We start from the raw sequence: 27,468 nt of genomic DNA, 5'->3' as shown, positions 1-27,468 counted from the left end.
AGCAGCGCAGGGCTGGTGGGACCCGGGCTTCTTCTCTCCTTGTCCTGTCCCATGTGGCTTCCTTTCCCAAGATCATCTCGTGTCAGCAGCAGGAAGAAACCAAAGGAGAGGGGCTCACGCTTGGCCACTTTTGGAAACACCCTGCCAGATGCATCCCTCCCCCACTTCCACCCATGAGGCTAATTTGGCACCCGGCCACGACAGAGGCTGCCAGGAGCCGTCCTCACCGGGGGTTCCGTTACTCTGGAAGGAGGAAGAATGGAGGCAAGGGGGCAACTAATGGTCTCAGTCAGTGGGGGCATAGCAGGGGTCCCACGAGGGCCACAAAGACGGAAATCCTCAAGTAGACACAAGGTGAGTATACTCCCGTTTATTGGCTAAGACTGAATACACATTTTTAATGTGTCCAAACATTAATGGATATAAAAGATCCTGAAAAAAAAAAACGAGAGTTATACCATATTGTAGATTATTTAAATGTTATACAGGCTTCCTTCTGTTTTTCTCATATTATAAGGTCAGAGGAATGTCATATTCCAACAAAAGAAGGTTTTAGAAAGTGACATACTTTTGCCAAAATTATACCACGTATCAGTGGACAATTGATGGCTTTATTAGTAGATAGCACTTGAGAAGACTGGCTCGTTTCGGGGTGAAAACAAAACTTGGATCTCACATGCGAAGGTGAAACCAAACGGTTTAAAAGTACCACTCAATATTCAGCAACGAGTGCAGCCCAGAATCAACCAAGGAGAACCAATGTCTCATCATGCAGGAGACTACGCCAGCCAATGTGCACACTGGGCTGTACTGGCTGGACTTCAGCCCTAGCTCGCGGCCTAAAGGTTAAAGGACAAGCTGACACGCCAACAGCAGGAAACATAAACCATCTAAACTACTTTTAAATAAGAAAACAAAAAGCAACAAATGAGAGCACAGAACAGTTCACACACCTACATTAAAATTGAGTGTTTCTGTCTGGTGAAGGGCACCCCCTAAATAACCAGACACGAGTGCCGTCCTGAGAGCTGTTTGGACCCGTCAGGACAGTGCACAGAAAGCGATCCCCAAAGGGGAAGAAATCCCCCCCAATAACTGGCGATCAGATGAATGGACACTGAAACACGCCACTACCTTCCACCCAACAGACTGGCAAAAAATGTGAAAGCAGGGCAGCAACAAGTGCTGGTGGGGACCCCCCCGAGGGGGAGGCTCAATGACCAATCAAAAGAAAAATTTGGTAGAACCATAGGAAATTAACCAGTCTGACTTGTCCTCCCATCCCCGGTGGCTATGCCGGAGAACGTTCCATGCAAGCGTGGAAGGGGGCCCACGGAAGATGTCATCGTGGCTTTGTTTACGAGCCCAGGAGCTGGAAGCACCCAGCTGTCTGCCCCTTGGAGAACGTGTGGGACACCACGGAGCGGTCCCGGCACCGAAGCGCATGGAGAAGGAGCGACACATGTTGAGTGAGAGAAGAAACAGCCCAAGGTCTGCAGCAGAGTAAGACCACATGTCGCAGAAGTATATCCCCCCACGCGACAGCACATCTGACAAGGATACATTCGTGTTCAAAGTGAAACGGGTGCTCAGCGTGACAGGAAGAAAACAGGGAAGAGAGAGCCCTAAGCCCGGAGAAGTCTTTCGTGGACGATCACCCCGAGAACCAAACAGAAAAGCTCGGATGTGCTCAATTATGCCTTTAACAATGTGTGTGCAACAGGAAGGCTGGCTCTCAAGGGTGCTGGGGTGAGGAAGACATGCGAGGCTGAGAATCCACTCTGTCCTAGAGAAGGGTGACCTGCCATCAGCCCTGCTTGCGTGAGTGTGTGTGTGAGCTGGCTCAGTCCCCCAACTGAGCACGTGTGTGCCTCGAGCCAGCTTCATCCGCTACCCGCTGAGGGCCACTGCGGGTCTCAGGCAGGGAAGAAACCCCAGGCCTGGAATCCGCCCCCTGCCACGTATTGCCATGTGCTCTAAATTGGAGCGGTTTCATACAACAGTCATTTTGAGGAAGGAAAGGCTGGGGATGAGGAACACATTCTCTGGGTCCCAGGGGTGCTGCCAATGCAGCCATACCACGTGGATGGAGTCACAGTCCCCCCAGGGTGGCAACAACCACCACACAGCTAACCAGGGAACTACAGGCTTGAAACTAGGGTCAATGGAGGGGGTTGTCAAAGGTCACTGCTCAATTTTGCATCAGCTTAAGGATAAACCCATATAGGGCCAAAAGGGGCAGCTGTTCTCCCCAAGTCCAGGCTGGGCCTCCAAACAGGGAGGGGGGTTTTCAGCCCCAGACCTCGATGAGGTCCCCGGATTCCATGCCCAGATCAGCAGGAAGCTCCTTGCCTGAAAGCTTTGTCCCATCAAAGAAGAAGGAGAGCTTGTGGCCTGAGAGTCCCATGGCCTCCTCGTACCGGGACATGAGGTTCTTGAGAGGAGAGTCCTGGACAGAGAGGAAAAAAATGAAGGTTAAGAATTTGAAAAGAGGGGGCAGCACCTGGCGGGCTCAGTCGGGAGAGCATGCGACTCTTGATCTTGGGGTCGTGAGTTTGAGCCCTACACTGGGTGTAGAGATTACTTAAAAACAAAGCTTAAGGGGTGCCTGGGTGGCTCAGTGGGTTAAGCCTCTGCCTTCGGCTCAGGTCATGGTCTCAGGGTCCTGGGATCGAGCCCGGCATCGGGCTCTCTGCTCAGCAGGGAGCCTGCTTCCCCCTCTCTCTCTGCCTGCCTCTCTGCCTACTTGTGATCTCTGTCAAATAAATAAATAAAATCTTTAAAAAAAAAAAAAAAAACAAAGCTTAAGGGGGCACCTGGGTGGGTCAGTGGGTTAAGTGTCTGACTCCTGGGTTTCGACTCAGGTCGTGGGATCGAACCCCATATCAGGCTCCACCCTTGGCGCGGAGTCTGCTTGTCCCTGTCCCTCTATCCCCATCCTGCCCCTCTCTGTATCAAACAAACAAATCTTTTTTTTTTTTAATTTTTAGGGGCGCTTGGGTGGATCAGTGGGTTGAGCCTCTGCCTTGGGCTCAGGTCATGATCTCAGGGTCTGGGATCGAGCCCCTCATCGGGCTCTCTGCTCGGCAGGGAGCCTGCTTCCCCCTCTCTGTCCGCCTCTCTGCCTACTTGTGATCTCTCTCTGTCAAAATACATAAATAAAATCTTAAAAAAAATTTTTTTAAATACAATAAAATCTTATTTTAAAAAAAGAATTTGAGGGACGCCTGGGTGGCTCAGTTGGTTAAGCCGCTGACTTCCGCTCAGGTCATGATCCCAGGGTCCTGGGATCGAGTCCCGCATCAGGCTCCTTGCTCGGCAGGGAGCCTGCTTCTCTCGCTGCCTCTGCCTGCCTCTCTGCCTGCTTGTGTGTACTCTCTCTCTCTCTCTGGCAAATAAATAAAATCTTAAAAAAAAAAAAAAAAGAATTTGAACGGAGGGGCTGAGAACTTGTAGAGATGGGCAGAGGACTTGGGACAGGGAGACCACAAGAGGAAGACGAATGGACAAAGAAGCCAGCACAGCTGGGTTCCTCTCTAGGGGACTGGGCCACGGAGCCCAAGGCTCAGGATGTGGGCTCTGGGTCAGACAGGTTCTCCAAGCCCCCAGTTCCTCACATCCCAGTGCGGGCATCTGTCACCGTGACGCAGACAGCCCAGACCCCAAAGTGGAGTGGGGACGACCTGAGCTGGAGGCCAGGCTCTCCCACTCTACTGATGCCTGACCCTGGACAAGTGTTATGGATCCTCTGTGGTCCCGAGCCCCAGTGAGTGCAAGTGGGACCTTATTTGGAAACAGGGTCTTTGCAGATGTAATTGGGTTAAGAGGAGGGCACACACTCGGTGAGGGTGGGCCCCAGTGACTGATGTCCTTGCAAGAAGACACACGCACAGAGACACATAGGGACCACGCTACGTGACCACAGAGGCAGAGACCAGGGTGATTCAGCGGCAGGCCACCCCCAGAAACCAGGAAGGGTTCTGCCCAGGGTCTCTGGGGGAGCGTGGGCCTGCGACACCTCGGTGTCTGATTCCAGCTCTCCAGGCCCTCAAGGGAATACATTTGGGTAAGCCACCTGGCCTGGGACATTCTGTGACAGCAAGCCTAGGAAACCAACACTGCAAGTTGCCCCCCTTCTCTAGACACGCGTCTCTATTAGTTAAAGGAGGGTAACAACAGTAGTTTCCATCTAACTTGGCTGTGAAACTCACCAAGCCCCTGACCGTGAATTCTCTCTAGCATGGGGACTGTCGCTTAGAAGCCTGGCAGTTATTCTGACGGGTTTCCCGGTCACAAGGGGCCTTTCCACTTTACACAGGAGGAGTCAGGAGACCAGAGCAAAGGTTCCTGGCACAATGGGGGAGGGAAGTTGAACAGCGGGCTCTTGCCAGGCTCTAGGATGGGTGGGAACCCGAACCACTCGGGACCAGAGGGAAGCCCCCTGGGTTAACTGGTGGGAGGGACAGGAGGACAGAGGGCAGGGGGAGAGGCATGCACGGTCACGCCTCCCACTCACTGGAGACAGCGAGACTTCCAGCGTCTGGTGTTTCTCCTTTCCCTGCACCCGCAGCTGGAGCAGTTGGGACACCTGTGAGGTCTCGGGCGAACTTGCAAGCACCACGCAGTCTGCGGGAAGGAGGATCAGGAAGCCAGGCCTGAGCGGGGCCCGGAAGCCTGGCCAACTTTATCCCCTCCCTGCAGCGAAGGCCTCCTCCAGGCTCCACCTCCCCGCCTTCCTCTCACCGATGATGTCAGCCACTCCGAGCTTTAGTGTCCTGGGAGTAGCAGTAGGGGACAGCTCTGTCTCTCCAAAGAGCAAGAGGATCCTGCTTGGGGACACCCCGAGACGGGTGGCCATGTGGTCCACCACACGCTGTAGGGGCTCCGACTGGAGAGGGGACAAGAAGCAAAGGAGGCCACCTCCTGACGTGCCCTGCCCCACCCACCACCTCCAACACGTTGCTGCTGGCTGTGCTCCTCAGCTGTGAGCTCCACAGATTTCCCTGGAGAAGTACAGAATAAAGCCACGTCCGTATGGGGCTCGGGGAACGGAAAAGGACAATGGCGGGGACCACAGCAAAGTGGACCTTGTGCGCTCCCTGCGACAGGCCACTCTCGACAGGTCCCCAGCTCTCGCAGACAGGTGCAGCTACGTCTGCCTAGGTAAGAGAAGCCAGGAAATCACTCATGGTGCAAGGGTTGGCAATGAGCTCCCATGTTTTAAAAGCATTCTGCAGGGGCGCCTTCGTGGCGTGGCGTGGCGTGGTCAGTGAGGGGGTCTGCCTTCCACTCGGGTCATGATCCCGGGGTTCTGGGATCGGGCTCCCTGCTCATGGAGGGTCTGTTTCTCCTGCCTCTCTCCCCTGGCTCATATAGCAGTACACGCACTCTCCCTCTCTCCCTCCCAAGTAAATAAAATCTTTCTTAATAAATAAATAAAGGCATTCTACATCTGCAGGGCGGACGAACAAAGATGTGCTTGCTAAAGCCATGGGCTGCATGTTTGTGCAATATGATTTAGCTGCTTCCAAAGCGTGGTTATGGCTCAACCAATGGTTGCTTCTGTTACCACTCTTGTTCCGGCATCGGGTTCATCCCTACAAACATGGTCCTTTCACCAGGGAGCGGAGGGGGCTCCTAATGAATGAGTGACACCCGTGTGTGGAAGGCTGCCATCAAAGCAAGTGCTCGTGGGAAGCACAGGGTCCAAGGGAAGAAAAGAGGGAGGGGGCTACCAAGCCAAGCCTCTCGGGATGCTTATGTGGAGCACTGAAGGGTGGGTGGGCGGTCTGCCGGAGAAGGGAGGTTGAGGAAAAGACCATCGGGATAAAGGGAAGAGCGAACCAAAGGCACGGGGTGGGAGGGCCTGGAGGGGCACTGGCAGGATGGGTGAAGCTGTGCCCACCCACCGTGCTCGCTCCACCTACAGCTCGGGGGGACCTTCTCCCACAGGCCCTCCAGGCACTTGCCATTCTGACAGGCAGTCTGACCACATCAGCCCGGCACCGGATTTTCAGCGGGAAGAGTCGGGGGCTCTCCGGAAGGGTGGGACCCTCCACCAGGACCACCTCGTCCTCTTGGTTCTGGTGATCCTGGCCCTGGCGCTGCTTGGGACTCAGGCAGGAACGGAGATCTTGGAGGCGCTTGCTCACCTCCCTGGGGTGCAGAAAGGACTCTGGGTCAGACAGGGGGCGGCACCTGCCAAACTGCCCTTCTCTACCCCAGCGAGCCCCCTGCCCTTGACACCTTAACTTCTGGAGTGCCCGCGTATGCTTTCTGCTTTTGGTCCTTGGCAGAGGTGAAGGCAAAGGAGAGGTGTCTTGAACCCTGCAAAGAGAAGAGAGGGCTGGGCTGGAGGAAGAGGAGGGGACCCCAACCCGGTATCTCCCCTCATGAGCTATGGACCACTGCGGAGCAAGAGGGGGAGAGCTCGAACCAAAAGGGAGCATCTTCTAGCGACACCATCTTGTGGACAGGGGGAGGTAAAGTCAGGGAAAATCTGAGCCCTCATTTTTATACTTACATGACCCAAATATTGGCAAGGAAAATGCCTAACACTCATTCATTCCTTCGTTCATTCATTTACGTATTTTAAATGCCTAACATTTATGGTAAGTCGCTTCCCAGTTGAGAATCTGGTAACATCCAATGGACACCAAGTACTTACTACATGCCAAGTGTTAATCTACTCAAAAATTTTGACACAGGTGCCGTCATTATCCCCATTTTCTAGAAAAGGGAAGTGAAGCACAGAGCTAAAGAGACAGGTAGCCCGGCTTGAAGCACAAGGGCCATGCCCACGGCCACATCTGTCAGAAGCAAAGATGGAACATTCCACTCCCATGGGTGGTCCTGAAGGGCCCAGCGCTCCTCCCAAGCCCTCGTTCCTCACCTGAGCCTGGAGGCTCCCTCCACTCCCTCTATCCCTTCTCCTTACCCTTTCAGGAGCCACCAGGGGATCCCGCCCACCTCAGCCCAGCCCTCAGGTTCCCTTTCTGCTCGGGTGGGGGGGCAGTGCCCCAGCATCACTCACAGAAACACCTCCTTTGTCTTCTCTTCTGCATTCTTACTCCTGAGCTTCTTCTTCCAGGGAGACTCTGGAAACAGGGCATCCTCAGCATGGGGACTGCTGGAATCTGCCATATCCGTCTCTGGGGACAGAGAAGGAAAAGTGGACGAGGTCAACGAAGGGAGGGCAGCAAGAGGCCAGGCAGACGCATGCCAGGGGCTTCACGAGGTCCCAGGAAAGGAGGAGACCGAGGAGCCCCAATATGCGCACACGTGCGCATACACACACACATAACCACGCGGTAACGCTGGGGAAGTGCTGGAGGGGCGTGAGTCACAGGGAAATGCCTGCTGCAGAGAAAAGGATGAGCCGGAGTCTGGCAGAGCGGGAGTGTCTGAGTCTCATGCTAAGGCACGAGCCCGCGTGGTGAGGGTGGACAGTCACAATGTGACCCACTCCAGCTAAGCCACGATTCACTTAATCTCTTCTCACTTTTTTGATCAGCTGCACCCCACAAATACAAAATAAACACAACCTAGGAAACACGTATTTACCTAATACACATGTACTCCTTATTACATGTGTATGTACTATTTATGTATGTGATAAAACATACTTCAAACCAGATGCTGGCATTTAAATTGTATTTTTTTTTTAAGATTTTATTTATTTATTTGACAGACAGAGATCACAAGTAGGCAGAGAGGCAGGCAGAGAGAGAGAGAGGGGGAAGCAGGCTCCCTGCTGAGCCGAGAGCCCGATGCGGGGCTCGATCCCAGGACCCCGAGATTATGACCTGAGCCGAGGGCAGAGGCTTTAACCCACTGAGCCACCCAGGCGCCCCAGATGCTGGCATTTAAAAAAAAAAAAAATGGTCCTCTTGGGGGACCTGGGTGGCCCAGTTAGTTAAGCATCTGCCTTTGGCTCAGGTCATGATCCCGGGGGTCCTGGGATCGAGTTCCACATTGGGCTCCCTGGTCAGCAAGAAGTCTGCTTCTCCCTCTCCCTCTGTGTGCTCTCTCCCTCAAATAAATAAATCTTAAAACAAACAAACAAAAGTTCCTCTTATGTCCTTCCTGTACTCGACTGGATGGGCAGAGCAAGACTATGGAGTAGGAGGTGGCGGGGAGCAGGGAGGGAAGGAAGTAGAGGTAAGTACAGGTCCTCTGAGCCCGTATTTCTCAAATTTCCTCCATGTGGGCATCACTATCACATCGTGCCATACATACCTCTATAATGTTGGAAGACCTTTCTTTAAATCCCTCACTGTAACCAGGATTTCTTGTAATGGGAAACTAGAGATTTCTTTTAGAGCATAGAGGCTCTTTCCCATTTTGTTAGCCACCCACAAAGGATCATCATTAGCCACAAAAATAAATATAAATACTGCAAAAACAAAGCAATGATAATAAGTCCTAGATCAGTGGTTCTCGACCAGAGGCAATTTCTCCTCCCAGGGGACATGTGGCAATGTCTCGAGACAATTTCTGTTGTCACAGTGAGGGGGAGAGGGGGTTGGAGCGTGTGATACCAGCCTCTGGTAGGTAGAGGTCACGATGCTGCCGAACATCCCACAATGCCCAGGACAGCTCCACACAAAGAATTACTCCGTCCAAATGTCAGCAGGGCCGAGGCTGAGACACCCTGTCCTCGATAAATGTGGCAGCTGCTAGAGACCCGAGATTCCGCCTTTCTGACAAGCTCCCGGGAGATGCCCAGCACTACTAGGCCTACATGTGGAGCAAGGGCAGAGGGACCCTTGGACTTGTACACTCTAGCTACTGTCCTAAAGCATAAATGTAGCCCAAGAGAGGGCTCTCTATGCATTCTCTTTAATTAACTCTCACCAAAATCCTCTGACACAGGTCCACTGTTATCCCCATTTTCCTGATGACGAAACTGAAGCACTGAGAGAGGAGGCTGCCCAAGGTCACACAGCTAGCTACCAGAGGGTAGAGCTGAGATTCAAACCCAGGCCAGCTGGTTCCAAAATCAGCTCCTGATCATCCTACCATGCTTGCTCATGATGTAGAAGTCTTGGTCCAAGGTGTGCATTTGCCCACTGGATCACTTCCTTATCAAACTTGATTCCTACGCACTGCCTTTGGGTGGTTTGCAAAAACCACATCACTGGGGGAGGACCAAGGCTGGCAACCCTGATAAGATTCAAAGAACACCACGCTGGCTCCAGAATGTTCCCAAGGAACTTGTTGCCGATGTACCAAGATGTTACAGATTCTCAACAGCTCCTCCTCCCTGGCCCCCAGGATTGCAGAATCAGAATCTTTGGAGATGGCCTAGAAATCTGTAGATTAGCACGCTCTTGTGCCTACTGCGTGGGGGTTAGGGCGGTTCGGCAGCATTTCCTATGCCTCCTGGTTAACACTCCATCTCAATTCAGGACTGGAGCTTTTTTCTGGCTAGGATGCAGGAGTCAACCCTCCCATCCCCTTCCTCTGAGCCTCAGGGAAAAATGGACCACAGGGTTGTAAACTCCAGGAATCTTCCTCAGAGAAGCCAGCACTAGGCTCCTCTCCCTGGATGCCCACCCCTACCTTCCTCAGCCTCTGGGGGACAGAGTTTCAGGAGGGACTGGTGATCTGGGATGAGATGAAGGCTGCTTTTCACCTGTAAAGACAAAAGTGAATCAGTCCCAAGTCCTCCCTCCACTGAAAGGGAAAGCAAGATGACTCTTTCCTTCTTCCAGCTCCCAAGTCCAAGTCCTCTCTGGGGGAGTTAGGAGCCCAGCTTCCCCAAGATCCAAAACTGGGTACCCTTACGCCTACACCCCCTTTCCCCAAGACATTCTGAGGATGCAAGTTTAGTTCTTCTTTTACCTTCTTACTAGGTTGCTAGCCATCCCACTATCTCGGAATCCTGGGAAATCCCAGATCCCTAGCTCACCCTACCACCTGGAGTCCCCAGCCTTCTCTGAACTTCCATGACCCCAACTTCCTGGATCCTTAGCTATGGGCCCCAACCTCAAAACCCAACAGGCCCCAAATCCCAGTCCCAGGTTCTGCCAGCCCCTCTCTGAAGCATCAGGGATCCCAGCCCCTAAGCCTCTCTCTCTGCTCCCAACACTCCAGCTCCCGGAATCCCAAATTCCCAACACACTCCAAACCTCTTCACAAACCCTGCATCTCTCTGCCCCACCCCCTGCTTTCATTTAGCCCCCCAAGACCAACCCCAGAAGCCTAACCTCAGCCGTCCCCAAACCCAGCCCTCCGCCCTAGCCCTCCCGGGGACCCGGCTGCACCTTCCCGGAGTACACCGGAACAACCGGTGCCTCCCCCGGATCCAGCAGCAGCCGCCGCCGCCGCCTGACCGGGGCCCGCGGGGCTCCGGCGGGTGGTGCGTCCGCCCCTTCGCTGTCGCTGTCGCTGTCGCTGTCGTCCCGGGGGGCGGCCGACCCTGAGGGCTCCGGGAGAGGGACCTCGACCGAGTCCGCAGCGCCGAGCGCCGTTGCGACCTCCAGGATATCCTCATCGCTGTCACTGACCAAGTCCACAAACTCCGAGTCCAGGGTGCGCTGGGCCGGAGGTCGCGGGATGCGAGGACTACGACCCCGACCGCCCCGGGACCCGCGAGCCCCTCGCCCGGCACTGCCGCCCCGAGGCCGGCGGCCCCGTTTCCTCACCGGCTCCGCCATGGTACACACCCGCCGACCACAGTCCCCCGCCTCTAGACACCTCGTCCGGCCCCCCTCCAGCGACTTCCGCCCGTCATTGGGTGAACCGTCTGCTAGTCAACGCCTCTCCCCGCCCACACCCCCAGGCTTCTCCTCCCCGCCTTTTCATTGGTCGCCGCTCCCGCCCATCAAGTATCCACCACTAAAACCAAGGCGCCAAAGATTCCAACCAGCCTCGGCGCAATCAGCCTGGGTTTCGATTCGTTCCAGCTCACCCATTGGCCGGCTGCCTCTCTCTTGACCAGCCCACTCCGCCCCATTAGCGATCTGGGTACCCAGTTGGTGGGGGAGCGGGGCATCCTGGGAATTGTAGTCCTTAGGCCCTCAGAACACAAGGTGTTCGAAAGCGGCCTCCGGAATTGACTTTCTTTTATTTATTTATCGTCTATCATCTTTTAAAAGTAATTTTTACACCCAAATTGGGGCTCAAACCCACAACCCTGAGAACAAGAGTCACCGGCTCTACCGACTGAACTACTTTTAGAAACCGGCAATAGGAACACCCGCGTGGCTCAGTTCGTTAAGCCTCTGACTCTTGACCTCAGCTCAGGTCTTGATCTTGGGGTCTTGATCTTGGGGTGGTGGGTTCCGGGGCGGTGGGCTCCACAGTGGAGGCTACTTAAAAACAAACAAGCGAACAAAACAAAAACGAAAAACCCACGGTGGAATTAGGCTTTAGCCCTCTGGGATATCCTCGTGAATTGTTCGCCGCCACTAGGTTGTGGGCTAATTCCTCTAATCGCCATCCCCAACCGTAGGTGCAGAATCCACACGGAACACACCCCGGCCCAACACTTCAACCCCACTCAACTCTGAAAAGCCTTCCACGTCACACATAGCCTCCCTCGCCCCCAGCGCCTACTGACCAGCCTCACACGCACTGTCAACACAACCCGCGCCCACGCGACACCCGCCCACCGCGGACACCCGAGCACAACACGCCTCGCAAACAACACCTGGACGAGCAAATCCAGAAGAAAACTAAGAGGCTTAGTTCTCCGTTGAAAAGAAGGGGTGTGACTTCCCCCCCTCTCCCTGCTTTTGTTTCAGAATTTTTCTGGGTCCTTTCCAAATGTATGTAAATCTCTACCGTGGTTAAGTCAGCCTCTAGGAATTCTCATAACTCAGGGATTCCGGGGAGCTGGTAGTCATCTTTTTGAAATGCAAACCTCTAGGGAGGTAGCTCCGGATCTCCCCCACTCCACTCCCCGTGCCCCCTCCCCCCCCCCCCCCCGGGGAGAATAACAGCCTAACTTTGGTGGGGGCCTTGCTGCTAGATGTGGAACCACCGGTGGTCATAAATAAGCGAGAACTTTGTTTCTCCCCTGGAGAGAAGCCCACGGCCATGGTAAAGTTAGCGTGAACTCTGCTAGACAAACTGTGTTGCCAAATCCCCTTACTGGAGGCCTAGTTATTGTTTATCTTGGAAAGAAGATAGGGTTTTTGAAATTTTATGTTGAAAACAGGTTAAGGGGTAGAATTCCTTGTGTGAAACCGAAGGAAAAAATGTCATATTCACAATGAAGTTGGGGGACACCTGGGTGGCCCAGTGGGTAGAGCGTGTGACTCTTGATTTCAGTGTCCTGCGTTCAAGCCCCACCTTGGTAATAGAGCTTGATGTGGAGCCACGAGTGGGTGGTCAAGGAAGAATTCTTGAGATGTTTTCAGTGCAAAAAGGTGATTTTTATTGTAACCCGGGGACAGGACCGGTGGGCAGAAAGAGCAGCACTTATGGCTGTAGGAAGCTGGTGGCTTATGCTTAGTGCTCATGGGAGAGGGGACATGCAGGCAATATGAGATCATAAATGCCTTCTTCAAATTTATTTTTTTTAAAGACTTTATTTAGTTATTTTAGAGAGAGGAAAGGAGAGCGTGTAGGGTGGGGGTACAGAGGAAGAGGGAGAGAATCTCAAGCTGCCTCCTCACTGAGCACAGAGCCCCACTGGGAACCCACACAGGGCTCAGTCCCAGGACCCCGAAATCACCACCCAAGGAGTAATCAAGAATCGGGTTTGGAACCCACTGAGCCACCCAGGCACCCCACGACAGTTTTATTCTTCAGGTGAATGCCTGTAATGTGCATCACATTCTGGTTTAATGTTTTCAATAATAAAAACTGGTTTTTTTAAAAGATTTTATTTATTTATTTGACAGACAGAGATCACAAGTAGGCAGAGAGGCAGGCAGAGAGAGAGGAGGAAACAGGCTCCCTGCTGAGCAGAGAGCCCGATGCGGGGCTCGATCCCAGGACCCTGGGATCATGACCCAAGCTGAAGGCAGAGGCTTTAACCCACTGAGCCACCCAGGCGCCCCAATAAAAACTGTTTTTGTGGGGACGCCTGGGTGGCTCAGTCGGTTAAGCGTCTGCCTTCGGCTCAGGTCGTGATCCCAGGGTCCTGGAATGGAGCCCCGCATCAGGCTCCGTGCTCAACCGGAAGCCTGCTTCTCCCTCTGCCTGCCACTCTCTCTCTCTCCCACACACACACACACACACACACACACTCACTCTCTCTCTGGCAAATAAAGAAAATCTTTATTAAAAAATCTGTTTCTGTGTCTCTGCTACTTTAGCGGAGGTTTTCCGCGTTGGAAGAAGATTTTGTTTTTTCTTTCCATTTCCCAACACACCCACCAACCACACCGCGCGTCTCAGAAGCTACATAGCCTCCACACATCTGCGTTATTTGCAACTCCTGCTCATCGCGCACCCCAGCGCGGCGCAGACATGCCCCTTCAACGCTTCACACTTCCTACATCACCTCCAACTGATGACCCCCGACACCTCGCCCCACACTTCGCACACAATACGCACACGGCATACGCCCAGTACCAGCGCCTCTCAACACGATGTTCACATCACTCGGACTTCATCCGTCCATCCATCCAGGGCAGCATCCTGGCCACCACGCACAGCCCAGTCGCTCCCTCTTCCCCATCACCTAACATCCCCAACACCGTGTAGACGGGGCACAGCCCCATTGTAGGGGCATAGGCCCAGCAGATGGCGCTGTGTACCAGGGAGCAGAGGCACCCCAGGCTCTGGTAGAGGGGACCCTAAGGAATTGCCGGTCCCAGGAAGCCTTCTGCCACTCTTGGTCGCCAGGCTGAGGGCAGAAAGATTGCACCCAAAACCCTTCTGCCAGCCTTGGGCCCCACCCAGAGGCCGCTGTCAACCATGGAGGCAGCGGGGGGGTGGCCCCAAGGACCTTGGAATGTCCCTCAAGCCTCTTTCTCCAACTTTACTCAAGAGCTAGAAGTGGTCGGGCCCCTGCCAAAGAGCAGGTCATGTGGACACGGAGAAGCTCTGGAGTGTGACTTCGTCCTGGACAAGTCTCTGCCCTGGAAGGAGCCCCAGTCCAAATGATCTTGGTGCCCTCTGGCTCCTGGCACATCATAATACTGGCTACTGACTGCTTACTACAGCAGTGTCAAGAGCTTTCCATCTCATTTAAGACTCGTTAAGGTAGGTATAATTATTATCCCTATTTTACAGATGTTTGTCTGCAGCACAGAGAACTTGAGGCACAGCTAGAGAGGGCTGAGCTGGGATTCAAACCCAGATAGTCTGATCCCAGAGGACTGGACTAGAACTGGAATACCTCTATTGCTCAGCTCTGCCCCCGCCCCCTTCCGCCAAACCTCCCTGGGTGGTCCAGGAGGGGCGCCATCCTCTAGGGCCTTTCCAAGGCGGTCCTTCTCTCCTCCTTCCGCACTCATTTCTGGAGCTCCTGATCGCTGCCACCGCCTGGCTGGGTACCAGGGGCACAGAGAAGACCTGGACATGGATTCACCCCCAAGAAGGCAGGATGTTTTCACCCCGAGTCACATGCTTAGATGCTTCAGGCCCAGGCAGGAAAGCTAAATGGAATAAAGGAGGTGGATGAAGGGTAATAGGGAATGGCAGGGACTGTGGCAATAGGGAAAGCTTAGGGGCGCTTGGGTGGCTCTGTCGTTAAGTGCCTGCCTTTGGCTCAGGTCATGATCCCAGGACTCTGGGATGGAGCCCCAGCTCCCTGCTCTGTGGGAAGTCTGATTCTCCCTCTCCCACCCACCCCTGCTTGTGTTCCCACTCTTGCTGTGTCTCTGTCAAATAAATAAAATCTTATTTTAAAAATTAAAAAAATAGGGGCGCCTGGGTGGTTCAGTGGCTAATCCACTGCCTTCAGCTCAGGTCATGATCTCGGGGTCCTGGGATTGAGCCCCGCATCAGGCTCTCTGCTCAGCAGGGGGCCTGCTTCCTCCTCTCTCTCTGCCTGCCTCTCTGCCTACTTGTGATCTCTGTCTGTCAAAGAAATAAATAAAATCTTAAAAAAAAAAAAGAGAGATCTTATTTATTTGACAGAGTACAAGCAGGGGGAGTGGCAGGCAGAGGCAGAGGCAGAAGCAGGCTCAAGGGAAGAATTCATCAGGGACGCTGGGATCCCAAGGATTGGGGTGTTGTTGTTGTTTTTAAGATTTTATTTATTTGCCAGAGAGAGAAATCGAGAGAGCACCAGAGTACAAGCAGGGGGGAGGGGCAGGCAGAGGAAGAAGCAGGCTCCCTGCCAAGCAAGGAGCCCAGTGCAGAGCCTGATGTGGGACTCGATACCAGGACCCAGGAATCATGACCTAAGCTGAAGGCAGATGCTTAACGAACTGAGCCACCCAGGCATCCCAGGATTGGGGTTTTAAGCCCCACATGGGGACAGAGGTTAAGTGGAGGCCCCAGGAACAGCACCGAATGGAAACTGCATGCCTCGCACAAAGCTAGGAGCTGAGAATGGGCTGTCTGTCCTGGGCGCAGAAGACAAGGAAAAAAAAAAATCCATCCACAGACCTTGGGATACAGTACGGAAGCAAGTCACCCAACAGGGAACAGATGGGAAAAGCCACCGCAGGAAATCAGAACCCTGAGGTTCACCAAAGCATGGACTTGGATTCCAACCAAACCTCTGGAATGAACACCTACTCTGAGAGATTCGTGAATAAAATGGTCAGAAACCTGTGTTGCCTGTAAGACGGTGGCAGAAAACAAAGCAAGCTGGCCCCCAGGGATGGCAGAGGAGCCCAGGGGACTCAGGGGACTCCTGGAGGCAGGAGAAACACAAAGAGGTCAAGAAACCTTCCCGTGGTGAAATGAAACTCACCAGGGGAAAATCTAACCCATTGTACAGATAATAGAAACCACACTGCGTTCCCTTCCTCATGCTGTTTTATAACTGGGGGCTAAGCAAGTTACCTAAGGTCAGTTAGCAATCGAAGTGTTTCACTTCTCTGTGACTTCATCTTCTCAGCTGGAGAATGAGAATAATTTTAGCATCCCTCCCTCACAGGAGTTGCAAAGATAAAATGAGACACGACCTGTAAAGCACTTATTAGAACAATGCCTGGTACGTAATAACAGTGTTAATACAGAGAAAGTTAAGTTTTAAAGGTTCAGAGATAAAGAAGGAAGAGCGGCTCTTAAAAAAATGGGACATTATGAAGAAAGAACTGGTGCATTAAGAAAAGGAATTCTGGAGGGGCGTTTGCGTGACTAAGTCGGTTAAGTGTTGACTCCTGGTTTCAGCTCAGGTCGTGATCTCAGGGTGGTGAGATTGAGCCCTACATCAGGCTCTGTGCTCCATGGGGAGTCTATCTGTCCATTTGCCCCCAAATCCCCACCCCTGCTCATGCTCTCTCTCCCCCTCAAATAAATAAAATCTTAAAAAAAAAAAAGAGGGGCGCCTGGGTGGCTCAGTGGTTTGAGCCTCTGCCTTCGGCTCAGGTCATGATCCCAAGGTCCTTGGATTGAGCCCCTCATCAGGCTCTCTGCTCAGCAGGGAGCCTTCTTCCCTCTCTCTCTCTCTCTCTGCCTGCCTCTCTGCCTACTTGTGATCTCTGTCTGTTAAATAAATAAATAAAATCTTAAAAAAAAAAAAGGTAGTTTATCCGAGAGTAGGCACGATGGCTAGAACTACAGCCAGATTTCTGGATTCACAACTAGCGCTGTGAAGTGCCAGTCATGTGGCCTCAGACATGACACTCAGCCGGACATTCATTTTCCCATCCACAAAATTGCAACAAGGGTGTCAAGACTGAGTATAAGCTCTGGGATTAGACTGTCAAGAGTTAGAGTGCGGACCCCAGTGAGGCAAGCCGTGGGCACATTCCTTAGCTTCTCAGCCTCCGACTCTCAGCTCTGAACTAGGGTTGTTTATGAAGATAAAATGAGCTAATATACAAGTGAGGGAGATGGGCACAGGTCAAGCCACCGAAGGGAGAAGGCCCCTTTGTACCTACGATGCAGCTCTCCCTCCTCTGCTGGATTCCAGAAGCAGATGGGAGTACAGGCATGCTCCCCTCCCTCCCCCTCTCATACAAGGGCATTACATCAAAGGATCGGAAGAAGTGATTGAGTTTATTGGGGGAGTGCAAGGGGAGCCAAAGTTTCATTGGTACACACACACACACACACACAGATACACACATCTGAGGCAATGCTGCTCCAGCAGATGACTTGCTCAGGGTCCCAGATTTCAGAATCAGGTATGGATCTCTGGGGCCTAAGGAGGCCCAGGCTATGGAGAAGAAATGGTGACGGGGAGGTTCCAGAAGCCCGCACCCTGAGCACCAGGCCTTGGGAACCCTTTCCCCTCTCCCTGCCCGAGAACCAATCCCACCCCTACTCATCTCCCTCTTTCTCCTCTTTCCTTAAAGGGCAGTTCCCAGCTCACCTGGAGGGACTCATCTAGTGCTCCAGGTGCCCATATGACCTCCTCCTCTCCAGGCTGGTTCTGGCCCACTGGGATTATCCATGTCCATGTTCTCATAGGAGTCTGCATCTGATTAGGACCAGGAACAGCAAGATACAGCTAGAGCCAGCAGGAGGCTGAGAGGGGGTTGAGACCCAGGGGACAAAGGGGACAGAAGCAGAAACACCCACCTTCCTCATGATTGGGACCAGGCTGGGCCCGAATGGAGCGGACCTGGGGGGCTGCATACAGGATTCCTCTCATATCCTCGTAGGACTGGGAGCCTGCTTGGGCAGGAGAGTTGGAAGCCTAGAGCCATGCTGGGCTCGGGGAAGGGAGATGCAGCCTAAGACACAGAGGGAATCTGAGGGACAGAGGAAGGTGGAGGGCTTGACCCAGGCTGTACTAGGAAAGAGAGAGTAGGGTCGGCGTCAGATTCAGGACCCTTGTTGAGGGTCTGGTCAGATGTGGGTTAGATTATGATCACAGTCAAGAATAGAACTGGCAGAAGTCAAAGTCAGAGTCATGAGGAGGTTGTAGAGACAACTGGGGTCAAGGCTGCGGTTTGTATGGGGCTGGGGTGAGGTGGAGGTCAAAATCCAAGTTGGAATTGCACTGGGATCAGAGCTGATGTTCATAGTTAGGGGTAGAGTAAATATTGGGATCAGGATTGGGGTTGAGGTTAGTGTTAGGAATCGATTCAAGGCCAGAATTACACCAGGAGTCAGAGTCAAGGTCAAGGTTGAGGTTGAGGTTGAGGTTGAACCTGGAGGCGGAGCTGAGCGCCAGGTCAACCCAATCTGCCCAAGACAGGATGGTTCCTAGCATTTCTCACCAAGAGAGGTTGCTTCCCTGCTGGGGTCCCAGGCTGACCCATGGGGGCTCAGGAAATCTAGAGAAGAGAGGGAAGTTATTTCTCCTGGCCTCCAGGTCCCCACTACACACCACCCCACCCCCCACATTAATGGGACTGTCTTCACACATACCTGCCGTCCTGGTGACTGGCTGGGCCAGCTCTTCATCCTCATTCTCGTAAGACTCGGCTGCTGCAGGAAAAAAAGAGAACTCCGGGGACCATTCTTCACCTTAGGGGCTCCACAGCCGTCTGGGTCCTCCCAAGCCTCCGAGGCCCCCCAAGAACCCTAAATTACCGCTGGAGAAGGAGTCTTCATCCTCAGGACCCAAGGTTCCCTCCTCAGGGTTCTCATAACCGCTGCCATCTGGTGGAGAAAAAGAGGGGGGTGTCCAGCGAGGGCCCAGAGCCCACTGGGGAGAAGGTGGGGGAGCCGCGGGCGGACGCAGTCTTACCCTGGGAGAGTCGGTCCTGCCCGCGGTTGGAGTCATTCTCGTAGAACTCGGAGCCCTCCTCACTGTCTGGCTCCTCGTAGGCTTCCCCTTCCTCTTCTTCTGGGCCTGGGGTTCGGGGATGTGAGTGGGAACCGAGTCGCCGCCCCCTTCCTTCAGGCCCAAGCCCAGTATTCCTGCCGCAGACCGCTCCAACATCCCTCACGTGAGGACGCCCCCCACCCCCAGCCCCCAATCACTCACCTGCCGGCGGTGGGCTCCGGGACCCCGCGGCTCCAGCCTCCGGGACGTCGCTGCGCGGGCTTCCGTAAGACTGGACGGCGGCTCCCAGGCCTGCAGCCCACCTCAGGGCACGTCCTGGCAGGAGGAGCGTTGTATCGGGAGAGAGGAGATGGGGGCGGTCACGGCTAAGGGTCTGCGAGGCTGGGCAGGGGACCGGAAACTCCCGGCTCCAACGAGCCCTTCGCGTCTGGGCCGCGGACCCTTGCCCCGAGCCGAGAGGGCGGGATCTGCGCCTGGGGGCGTGGCCTCAGTCTCGGGGCTGGGAGGTGCGGCTCTCGCAACCGGACTTCAGGTCCGGCGCCCTGGGGGCGGGGCACTGAGCTCTGGGGCGGGCTCAGGTGCTAGGGGCGGGGCTCGAATCTGGGCGGGACTCCGCGCCCCAGGGGCGGGCTCTTTTTTTCTGAAGGCGGAGCTCCGAGCTCTGGGAGGCTGGGCGCTCCGGGGATTGGAGTGACGAGAAAAGGGGTGGGGCTCTAGTTCGGAGAGAGACTCGGCGGAGCCTCCTACCGGTGCCAGAGGTGGACGTGGGAAGCGAGAGCACGTTCCCATACTGATTGTGGGCCCCGCTTCCCGGGGGAGGCGTCACTTTGAAGAACCTGGAGGAGAGAGGGGAGTTGCACTGTGAGGCCTGGCCCTCGATTAAAACATAGTCATGTGTATTTAGCTCCTCTGTTCTGCCGCAGCCTACAGAGGGGTCTGGGATCACTCCCAAGGGCAGGTAGCTTTAGAGCTGGGCTTTGAAGCTTGGGCAGTATTTCAACGGTAGAGGAAAGGAAACAGTAAATGCAAAGCATTGAGCAAAAGTGCAGGGATGGGAGACTGCGGGGGCGCTGGCGTCATTACCTTCTGGTGGGATCGGTCATTCGCTTTCTTTTCCTCCTGAGGATCAGGGCTGGTGAGAGTTAAGGGGTGTGATCAGAGGAGGCAGGGTGAAGATTGGCGGGGCGCTGGGGAGGTCCCTTGGGTCAATGGACGGGAGGGGACTTCAAAGTCCAAGGGACCCGGTAAGTTTGGAGGGCGGTTAGAGAGGTATGGGAGGAGAGAAAGGTGGTTGCTGGACTAGCGGGTATGAGCTGTCCCGGGGAAGATAGGTAAGTTGGGCAGAGGGGCTGGGGGACATGACTGACCTCTTCGAAGTTGAAGAAAGCTCACCAGGGAACCCAGACAGAAGATCAGGTAAAGTAATGGCACAACGGGGACCTTCCAGCCACCAGTCTCCAGCAGCCAGTACCGTACTGCTGGGGAGAAGCAGCTATGAGATGGGGACCCCAGGCTGGCGTGTTGCTTCCCAGCCTCAAGACCTCAAAGGGCCAGAAGTCTGGGAGACGTGGACAAGACACAGATCCTCAAAATGACAAGCTACAAGGGGGAATGGCCTCCCTCCCTCTGAGGTCAGGGACTGCACCCCAGAGCCTGAGCTGGGGCCTGGGGCAGTATCTGTGCAACAAACCATGACCATAGTCAGACTCTATGTTAGGATTCAGGGGAGCATGATGATATGCTTCCTGCTGCAATTGAGGACAATCGTGTACAAAGTGAAGGTCAGAGTCAAGTTCACAAGATTAAAGGTGGGAAGCAGCAATGTCCTGGAGGGAAGTGTGGAGTGAAAGTTGAGGTTGAGTTTGAGAACTGTCATTAGGGTAGTATGGGAGGACTGAGTTAAGGGAGACAGAAGGAGCAGCACACTGTGACCAGTTTGATAGGTGGATGGGTGAGGAAAAGGAAGGGTACCCAGGTTCCTGGCTTCGGCCGGTGGGCAGGTGGTAGTGGCTTTCACATGCCCAGAGACACCCAAAAGACTACGCTTGGGGAAGATGTTGCCTTTGGTTTTGTATATGTTGAGTGGGGACATCAGATGACAGGAAATGGCTGGGGGTGAGGTGTATGGAGCCTGGAATTGAATCACTAAGGCATGGTGGCCTAAGGTGCCATGGGAGTCAAGGAGGTCAGACAGAAAGAGAGTGTAGACAAAGACAAGAGAAAGTGCTGATGGGATAAGACAAGGCCTCAGAGCTCCAACAGTGAAAAGTGGGGAAGGGAGGAAGACCCTAGCGAATGGGAAGGAGCAACCAGTGGTAGGAAAAGACCCAGAAAAGTAGTGATTTGGAAACAAGGGAGAACAGAGGTGGAGTCAGTGGTCAGTATAGAAGCCGGGATGCGGGGTGGGTCTGGTACTAGCTCTCAGTTTGGGGGTGCCAAGGTTGACTGACTCCCAGTTCTTCCCAGTAACCCCCACCCAGGTGCCCCTCAATTGAGAGAAACTCTACCTGACCGAGCAATGACCTGCAGCTGCAGCTCCATGGTCATGTTGCCGAGGTAACAACGATAGATGCCAGCATCTCGAACAGTGGCCTGGGGCAGCAACAGAACAGCCCCTCCCCTGAGGGTGCCCAGGACCCACATCTCTCTGCCTGGGGCGTCCTCCCTCAGGTTTAAGCTCAGCAAGGAGATGTTATGCTTCTTGGGGCGCACGTGGGTCCAGGAGATGGGGCCTCTGGCCACGGAGGCAGGGGGCACCTCACAGGGCAGCCAGAATGTGGAGCCAGGGGCCACGGTGAGGTCTGGGGCAGGGAGAGCCAGGGCTAGGAAAGTGTCAGCCTTGGGGTCTCCTCCCCACAAACCCTCCAGTTCCCAGTCACCGTCCCCCATCCCTGGAATCCCCACTTCCTGGCATCCTTCCGGCACCCTACCTTGCTTGAGGCTCTGATTCAGACTGTCCCTGGGCAGGGCACATTGAGGGTCGGTTTCCCAGATCTCAGGGTGGTCTTGGGCCCACACGTACAGCTGGGAGCTTGTGGGATAGCCAGAAGAGGGCTTGGGGCCCTCTGAGGACCTGTTCCCCAGGCCGCAGCCTGAGTCATTTAGGGCCGAAGCATTCCACCGGAACACCTCCCCTAGGAAAAGACCCAGAACCAGATACGGACACATCCAGGAGAGGCAAAGACATACAGAGACCCAGAAAAGCAGAGACAGAGATGAAGACCCAGAGAGAGATGAGAGTGAAACACGGAGCAGCTCAGTGTTGAAGTCATGAAGCCACAGGAGCTCTGAGGAGCCACCTAGAAGAGCTGCATGCTTGTCCCTCGGCCCTTCCACACCCTACCTACAAATCCATTTTAGCCAGCCCGCCTCCATCTACCGTGGGCCTCCCTCTTCTCATCCACCCCTCCCTGCCCCAGCCCAGACCTCACCACTGCCTGCCACACTGACTGTCCAGCCAGACTGCCAGGCCTGCTCGGAAGGGGGTCCCAGCTGGCACAGGTAGAAGCCCCCCATCTGGTCGGAGACGTTGAAGACAAGCAGCTGGACGCTCAGAGACCCCTTCTGGATGACCACGTCTTGGGGCCCGTGGACCAGATCTGACCGAAACCCCTTAAACCAGGCCTCAGGGGGACCATCTGAGGGACGGTTGAGACATGGTAGCTCAGCTTTGCCTCCCTCTGAGGAGAGAGAGAGGGAGGGAAGAGAGAAACTCCTCACCCTCTTGATTCCTCAAACCAGGTTATTACCCAACGACTCCACCAGCTGGAAGCGGCAGAGCTCTCGGAGTCCTCCCAGCCCCTCCCTGAATTTTACAAATAACAAAATGAAGGCCCAGAGAGGGTAAGTGACTTGGCCAAGGGCACCCAGCCAGACCCAAGTTTCCAGCCCCAACTCTTTTCCATCTGTACCTTTTGGACATACCTTCAGCCTTCACCTGCTGTGTTTTCTGGGGCCTGACTCCCTCGGGGGTAAGGAAGAGGAGGAAGAAGAGAAGGAGAGGAGGTGGCATGGCGGCCAGACTCCCCGGGGCACCCAGCTTGGCCGCGCGGGGGATGCTGGGGCAGGCGGGGGCCTGGGGGGGCACTGAACCATGAGTGTCTGTGGGGGCGGGGGGGCGGGCAGGCAGTCCCCCGAGGGAGGAAGGGGTGGTCACACCTTCAGTCCCCTTCTCCATGAACGCCTCCAGACCCACAAAACTTGTCTCCTCCCTGCCACACTTTTATTTTCATCCGGACGCGTACCACCGTGTGAAAATGACCTTGGCTGTGTGTCTGCTGGTTCACTTTCTGTTCCTCCCACTAGAATGTAAGCCCCTCGGGGCAGAGCCTTGGTCGCGCTGAACGCCGTACACATCAAGGCTCTGGGACGGTTCTTGGGGCATCGCAGGCACCCAATAAATATTTGTTGAATTGAGTGGCTGCACACAGTAGGCCTTCAGTTAATGGGAGACAGTCCCAGCCAGCGGCTGAGAGCACAAGCCAGCTTGTGTGCTCAGCCGTCCTGAGATGATCAGTGCCCTTTAGTGTCCCACTTCTCCGGGAAGCCTCTGCTTCAGTTATGGAAGGAACCCACTTGGAAACGGGGAAATCGAGGCCCCCCCCCAAAGAGCAGGGTGTTGCCTGAGTTCACACAATGAGCTGGTGGTCTAATAAGCACTAGAACTCAGGGGTCTCGACTCTGAAATCTGTGCTTCCACCCCTCCCCGCCCCAGTCTCTCTCCTCCTTCCTCCTCTAGCTCGCTCTCTCTCTCTCTCTGCCTGTGTAGATGTTATGTCTGTCTTTCACTCTGCTGTCACTCAAGGAAAGGGGTCCAGAGACCCAGGAGACCTGCTCACTCGGTTGCCCGTTCCCAGGCCCGGCTCGCTAGGCTGCAGCTTCCTGTTTGCTCTAGGCAAACCCCAGGGGACCCTCCGGCTAGCAGGGCCCCCACTTCCCTTTGGTTGGGTTGGGGTGGTTCGGAGGGGGAGAGTGAGGCATTGGGGAATGCAGAGGGTGAGGCGGCAGTACCCCGTTTGCCTTTCAACAAAATCTCTCCAGTCCCCTTCCTTAACTTTGAGGCGGCCTTGGGGCCAGTTTCCTGACTGGAGCAGATCAGTCCCCAGCTCTGAACGCTCTGGTGGCTTTTTCTGTACCTCAGATAAACACTCCAAACCATGGCCTCCAAAAGCCTGAGTGAGGCTGCCGTGAACTATAGTTCCCACCTCTGCCCTCCACTGCTCTGCCCCTCACTCCACACAAAACCTTCGCGCTTGCTTCTCTTCCTCCTGGATCCCTCCTTGGCTCTTCGCTCCTCTGGCTCCTTTTCATCCCTCAGGCCTCCATTCAAATGTTACTTCCTCAGAGAGGCCTTTCCTGACCCCCTTGGTACTTTTGATTTCACACCCCTGTTTTATTTCCTTCCCAGCATTTGCCCAGTTCCCAAACATGCTTGCTTCTTTGTTGATCTCTCACCTGCTTCCTGCCCCAGAATGTTCACTGGCTCTTCGACAACAGGGATCTTTCCTGTCTTGTTCTCTGGCATCTAGTAGGTGCTCAGTAAGTATTTGTTGGAACAAGTGGAAACCTTCATAAAGGGAAACTAGGCCAGGAGGGGGAGCTCTCATGCTGAACCACTTCCCCAAATATAGGAAGCTAGGTCAGTTACAGACCCAACAGAAAACCCCTCATAGGAAAGAGTTGTCAATTACAGGCCCCAACAGGAAAAGATGTACACCTGTGGTTGCATGTCCTACGAGAAATTGATCACCCCTGCAACTCAGCCAATGAGAAACCATCATCACCCTGAACTGCTTTTCTCCAATGGACTTTCTTGCAAACAATTCCTCCCAACTTCCTCCTTCTTTTCCTATAATAACATTCCTCTAGTTTTGCTGTAGCTTGCTTATCTTGAATTGTTATTCTGAAATCAACCCAGTTATTGCCGCTAAAGTACCTTTTATTTTTAAGGTCCACAAAAGGAAGGAAATTAGGAAGAGCAAAAGAAAACGTTCTCTACACTTCCCTCTCATGCACTCAGTCACCAAGTCTAGTCCAATTTTCATCCTCAATATTTCTAGAATCCACTTCCTCCTCTTTTTGGATTCTTCCCTTCCCAACCTTCAACAGCCTCTTTTGTGGGCTGTCTTCTATCCCTTTTGCTTTCTACCTACGCTCTACAGAGAAAGAACTTCCTTTGGTATTAGTCATGTGCGTCTCCTGCTCAACAGCCTTCAAAGACTCCCAGGGTCTCGGGATAAACTCCAAGCCTGATATCTGACTGGAGCCTTATAGTCATCATTTCATCTTTTTTTTAAATATATTTTTAAAAGATTTTATTTATTTATTTATTTATTTTTATTAAAATATTTTTTTAATTTTTTTTTTAGGTTTTATTTATTTATTTGACAGACAGAAATCACAAGTAGGCAGAGAGGCAGGCAGAGAGAGAGGAGGAAGCAGGCTCCCTGCCGAGCAGAGAGCCCGATGCAGGGCTCGATCTCAGGGTCCCAGGATCATGACCTGAGCTGAAGGCAGAGGCTTTAACCCACTGAGCCACCCAGGTGCCCCTATTAAAATATTTTTTAAAAGATTTTATTTATTTATTTGACAGAGAGAGATCACAAGTAGGCAGAGAGGCAGGCAGAGAGAGAGGAGGAAGCAGCTCCCCACTGAGCAGAGAGTCTGATGCGGGGCTCCATCCCAGGACCCTGGGATCATGATCTGAGCCGAAGGCAGAGGCTTAACCCACTGAGCCACCCAGGCGCCCCTAAAGATTTTATTTATTTATTTGACAGACAGATCACAAGTAAGCAGAGAGGCAGGCAGAGAGAGAGGAAGAAGCAGGCTCCCCGCTGAGCAGAGACCTGACGCAGGGCTCGTTCCCAGAACCTTGAGATCACGACCTGAACCCAAGGCAAAGGCTTTGCTGAGCCACCCAGGTGCCCCATCATTTCATCTTCTTCTCAAGAAACTCTGCCTCACACACAGAGAATCTTAATCTTAGGGCGGTCAGCTACTGAGGGCAGTAAGCTGCTTGGGGGTTATAAGCAAGAGTTAACCTGGCCAGATTTTTTTAAGTTTATTTATTTGTTTTAGTGATCGCTACACCCATCCTGGGATTTGAACTCACGACCTGGACTCTGAGATCAAGAGTCACTTGCTCTGGGGCGCCTGGGTGGCTCAGTGGGTTAAGCCGCTGCCTTCGGCTCAGGTCATGATCTCAGGGTCCTGGGATCGAGTCCCATATCGGGCTCTCTGCTCAGCAGGAAGCCTGCTTCCCTCCCTCTCTCTCTTTGCCTGCCTCTCTGCTTACTTGTGATCTCTCTCTGTCAAATAAATAAAATAAATCTTTAAAAAAAAAAAAAAAGAGTCACTTGCTCCTCGGACTGGGCCAACCAGGGGCCCAAATCTGGCCAGGTTTGCATTTTCTAAAACTCCTGATGGATGCAGTGTGGAGGGGGGATTAGAGGGGGCCAGAGAGATGAGTAAGGAAAGTGTTCCTTCCTTCGTTCATTCTTTTATTCACCAAATGTTTATTTACTTTTTTTTTTTTTAATCAGGCACTGTGCTTAGTGCTGGGGAAACACAGGGAATAGGACACCTCATGGAGCTTTGACTCAAGTTTTGGGAACTTGGAAGGGTAAAGGGTGACAGGTAATAAACAAGATAATCAATAAACAATTTCAGATGGCAAGGAGTCATCTAATAGTGGACAGGTGATAGAGGTAGCTAACTACTTGAAACAGGATGGTCAGGGAAGGCCTCAGTGAGGAGGTGGGGAAAAGCTTAGTGTGTTCAAACAAGGTCAGTTTTGTTAGGAACTGTCACACTTTTTTTTTTTAAAGTTTAATTATTAAGTAAATAATCACTGCACCCAACGTGGGGCTCAAACTTGGCACCAAGAGTTACATGCTCTTCCAACTGAGCCACCAGGAACCCCAGAAACTATCATATTCTGTTCCAGAGTGACTATAACATTTACATTTACCATCAGGAATACAAGAGAAGTCCAGTTTTTCCACATACCAACCAGCATTTGGTATCATCATTCTTGTAAAATTTTAGCCATCCGGGTAGGTCTGTAATGGTATCTCCTTGTGGTTTTAATTTGCATCTCCCCAATGGCTGATGATGGTGAACATCTTTTCGTGGGTATATTTGCTGTCTGTGACATCAGTGAATTGTCTATTCCTGTCCTTTGCCCATTTTCAAAACTGGGTTGAACTGGAAGATTTTAAGCTGACACATGTTTTTGCAAAGATCACTCTAGTTGCTTTGAGAATTAACTAAAGGAGCCAAAAGGCGCCACAGGGGAGCACTAAGGAGGTGTTGTGGAAGCTCAAGAGAGAGAGATTGTGTTACTACAGGAGAAAAAGAAAGACGGACACCTTCTGGAATATTCAGTTCTTTGGAGGTAGAGTTTACAGGACTTAAAGGCTGCTGGAATATACTTCACAGAGGGAGGAACGGGTTTGGGAGAATGGGAATCAAGATTCTGGACTTGAGTTTGGGCTGCCCATCACCCTCCAAAGGAAGATGTCGGGTCGCCTGTCGGGAGGCTCACGGATAATGAGACCTCGATTTAGGGCAATGGCCTAGGGAGGAGAGGAGGGATTTGAGAGGCACAGGGAGGGGGCGGGGGGATTAGCAGCAAACTCCGACTGGTTGAGTATCAAGGTGGGGGTGGGGACGCCGAAGTTTCTGATTTCTCCGACGGACTACGCGGG

At 53.4% G+C, this 27,468-nt stretch overlaps 2 protein-coding genes across 2 annotated transcripts; both read right to left on the bottom strand.

The window, feature by feature from the left end:
- Window positions 1-345: 345 nt before the first annotated feature.
- On the bottom strand, window positions 346-10,675 carry NFATC2IP (nuclear factor of activated T cells 2 interacting protein). The gene is made up of 8 exons (XM_080830649.1): window positions 10,269-10,675; window positions 9,565-9,637; window positions 7,034-7,151; window positions 6,247-6,327; window positions 5,970-6,156; window positions 4,744-4,888; window positions 4,517-4,626; window positions 346-2,449 (listed from the first exon to the last, which is right to left on the bottom strand). Exons 1-8 carry the CDS (start codon window positions 10,659-10,661, stop codon window positions 2,291-2,293), a joined length of 1,266 nt encoding a protein of 421 aa, XP_080686775.1. The 5' UTR covers window positions 10,662-10,675; the 3' UTR covers window positions 346-2,290.
- Window positions 10,676-17,058: 6,383 nt separating this feature from the next.
- Window positions 17,059-22,802, bottom strand: CD19 (CD19 molecule). The gene is made up of 15 exons (XM_080830483.1): window positions 22,685-22,802; window positions 22,192-22,440; window positions 21,691-21,894; window positions 21,268-21,561; window positions 20,128-20,235; window positions 19,844-19,892; window positions 19,508-19,596; window positions 18,962-19,075; window positions 18,722-18,826; window positions 18,565-18,633; window positions 18,400-18,459; window positions 18,249-18,305; window positions 17,605-17,697; window positions 17,396-17,503; window positions 17,059-17,239 (listed from the first exon to the last, which is right to left on the bottom strand). Exons 1-14 carry the CDS (start codon window positions 22,770-22,772, stop codon window positions 17,406-17,408), a joined length of 1,677 nt encoding a protein of 558 aa, XP_080686609.1. The 5' UTR covers window positions 22,773-22,802; the 3' UTR covers window positions 17,059-17,239; window positions 17,396-17,405.
- Between the last annotated feature and the right edge of the window lie 4,666 nt (window positions 22,803-27,468).

Source organism: Martes martes, assembly GCF_963455335.1.
Source record: "Martes martes genome assembly, chromosome: 18".
In the NCBI taxonomy this organism is placed as follows: Eukaryota; Metazoa; Chordata; class Mammalia; order Carnivora; family Mustelidae; genus Martes; species Martes martes.
Note: the sequence above shows the minus strand (reverse complement) of the source record. Positions and strands in the feature narration are given on the sequence as shown.

Coding starts and splice junctions, on each gene's coding strand:
- NFATC2IP (XM_080830649.1), bottom strand. CDS start 10,661: ATGGCGGAGCCGGTGAGGAAACGGGGCCGCCGGCCTCGGGGCGGCAGT. Junction 6,328..7,033: donor AAGACAAAGGAGGTGTTTCT/GTGAGTGATGCT, acceptor TTCTCTTTGCAG/GGTTCAAGACACCTCTCCTT. Junction 4,627..4,743: donor CGGAGTGGCTGACATCATCG/GTGAGAGGAAGG, acceptor TCCTTCCCGCAG/ACTGCGTGGTGCTTGCAAGT.
- CD19 (XM_080830483.1), bottom strand. CDS start 22,772: ATGCCACCTCCTCTCCTTCTCTTCTTCCTCCTCTTCCTTACCCCCGAG. Junction 21,562..21,690: donor GAATCAGAGCCTCAAGCAAG/GTAGGGTGCCGG, acceptor TCCCTGCCCCAG/ACCTCACCGTGGCCCCTGGC. Junction 17,504..17,604: donor TGGTCCCAATCATGAGGAAG/GTGGGTGTTTCT, acceptor GGTCCTAATCAG/ATGCAGACTCCTATGAGAAC.